General features: G+C 50.3%; 1 protein-coding gene across 1 annotated transcript in view; it reads right to left on the bottom strand.

Moving 5' to 3' along the window:
- LOC102431730 (zinc finger protein 14-like) overlaps positions 1 to 473 on the bottom strand; it is an 11,294-nt gene extending 10,821 nt beyond the window's left edge. Inside the window, 1 exon segment of the mRNA XM_014445533.2 lies at positions 458 to 473. Coding sequence (XP_014301019.2) covers positions 458 to 460 — 3 coding nt within the window. The 5' untranslated portion in view covers positions 461 to 473.
- Between the last annotated feature and the right edge of the window lie 1,784 nt (positions 474 to 2,257).

Genomic DNA, 2,257 nt, shown 5'->3' with positions numbered 1-2,257 from the left:
GCGGCGGCTGGGGGGTCGGGGGTGGGCAAGGGTCGTGAGTTTCAGACTCTGCTTCGCAAACATTTGGAAGACGGCGGAGAAAACAGGTGCTCGGAGGTGAAAGTTGGGACCGGGGACCTCACGGACCACAGCTCCGCCCACGTCGGAATTCCGGGAGGCCCAGTACTGCGGCCCCCACGACCCTCCACGTGGTCACCTCACAACCTGGAAGGATGCTGGGCTGTGCGCGCAGAGCTGATCGGAGCGGGTCTAAGTGCCCGCGCGGGGGCGGGACAGGACGCCCGGCGGGGCTGCCGGCTCAGCCCCCGCGCCGCGAGCTGGAGGGGACGGAGGTCCTGGCGGCGCGCCCGGGGGGCTCGGGTCCGAAGACTCCGCACTTGACCGAGGGGAGGCCGTGCCGCCCATGGTTCCACCAGCCCCTCGGCCGGGTCTCCTGATCCGGCCCCCGCACACTCACCATTTCGGGGTGTCCGGGGTCTCCCTGAGTCCTTCCTACGAACCCTACGACCGGTGCAGATGGCACAAGGGGTGCGGCCGAGCCACCGGGGACTGTTTAGGACGAGAGGATTCGCCAACCCCCGCAAGGCTTGGAGCCGGAAAGCACGGACACGCCCCTCGGCGCCTCACCCCACCCACCCGGCCCAGCGGCATCCTTGATTGGGTACTTCCCCTAGACCCCGCCCCCTCGCGTCTGAGTGACAATAGGCGGGAGGATCAGCCAGACTACCCTGAACTCAGCCAAACCTTACCGCGCCTGGGCTATTTGCATTCAAATAGACCCTTTTCCTGGGTGTGGGCTGGCTGTGCTCAGCTCTTTGCGAACACTGGGCCCAGGAAATTTCGGATTGAATTTCCAAGAACCTGAGGGTGACTCAGCAGGCCTGGCCATGCTGGAATGAGAGGGTCTTATGCCTCGAGGGGGTCACCTAAGAGTTGGAGTCCACTTATGAAACTGTTGACCCTTGTTTAGAAACACAGACAATGAAATGTGACCGGACCATCTTCAATCGAGTCTGGCTCCATTGCAATCTTTGCTGAGTCCCAGCCTTGACACTTTCCAACCATCCCTTCCTCGCCGCCAGCCATTCTGTCCTTAAGAGAAAGAATCCCAGAGCACTGGGTTCTGGCGGGAAGTCCTGGCCTGGTCGAAAGGACTCTCCTCAGTCTAATTACTATGAGATGTGTTCATGAATTAGGTACATATTTTACTCTAGAAGGAAATGTACTTTAGTTCGCTTTTGCCTGTATCACCCTCCCCTTCCCTTCCCCCCTCGCACTCTCCCCTCCCCCCTCCCCTGGCTTTAGGTGGAGTGGATGGAAAGGGGCCACATGCTACTCTGACAAACTCAGGGAAGGCCTGCTGCCTGAAGCTCCCTTGCACACTCAGAGACCTAAAGTAACCACAAAGGATGGTCTAAAACGAAAACTTTTAAATTATAGTTTATGCCAGGTAGTCCTGTCCTAGGCTAGAATCTTCCCTGACAACGTCCATCTTTACCTTAACTAAGCCTGTCGGTTGTCTTTTGCATCTATGATAACAGACCTTTGCAATGTCAGGGTAACTCCCCTTTTTCCAGGTCCCTCAGGGCACAACTAATGCCCTTGGGTGGAGACCATACTTCCTCTCATTGTTAGTGTTGTCATGTTAATTGCCGACTGTTAACTATCCTGTACCCACCTACGTGAAAGTGTGTGTATCTACCATTTTACTTTTCATCCACTTTGCTTTCTCCCCTCTCCCTAATCTCTCACCAATGGCTTTCAGGTAACTCACGTCTTCTGTTTTGAGTGTAATGTCTAAAATAAGGTGCAAAACTGCCATTATCTGAAGCATTATCTCATTCAAACCTATTGGGAATTTTTGTGAGTTTATTTGAGCCAAACTGTCAATGCTGGGAAGCAAAATCTCAAAGGATTGAATGTACTTCCTCAATATGGGGTTGTTATGTTTGATTGTATATACTTAAAAGCACATGCATTTTTTAATGAATACTTCTATAGTTTCATAGAACTTTTTTATTAATGTTTTTGAAGATGTTGAATGCTAATAAATAGTCTATTTTATTGAGAGAATATATTAAATGATTTCAATGTAATTATATTGTCAGATAAACTTGGCAATTTTCTTCTTTATACTTTGAATCAATTATATCATGTATCAAATACATATTCAGGTATTTTTTCTTAACAATTTTCATTCTTTTATAGTTAGAACTTTTGTCATGAAACTCATTTCTTATTCATTCTTTTTTTTAAA

This window comes from Myotis lucifugus, unplaced genomic scaffold (genome assembly GCF_000147115.1).
Source record: "Myotis lucifugus unplaced genomic scaffold, Myoluc2.0 scaffold_462, whole genome shotgun sequence".
NCBI classification, from domain to species: domain Eukaryota; kingdom Metazoa; phylum Chordata; class Mammalia; order Chiroptera; family Vespertilionidae; genus Myotis; species Myotis lucifugus.
Note: the sequence above shows the minus strand (reverse complement) of the source record. Positions and strands in the feature narration are given on the sequence as shown.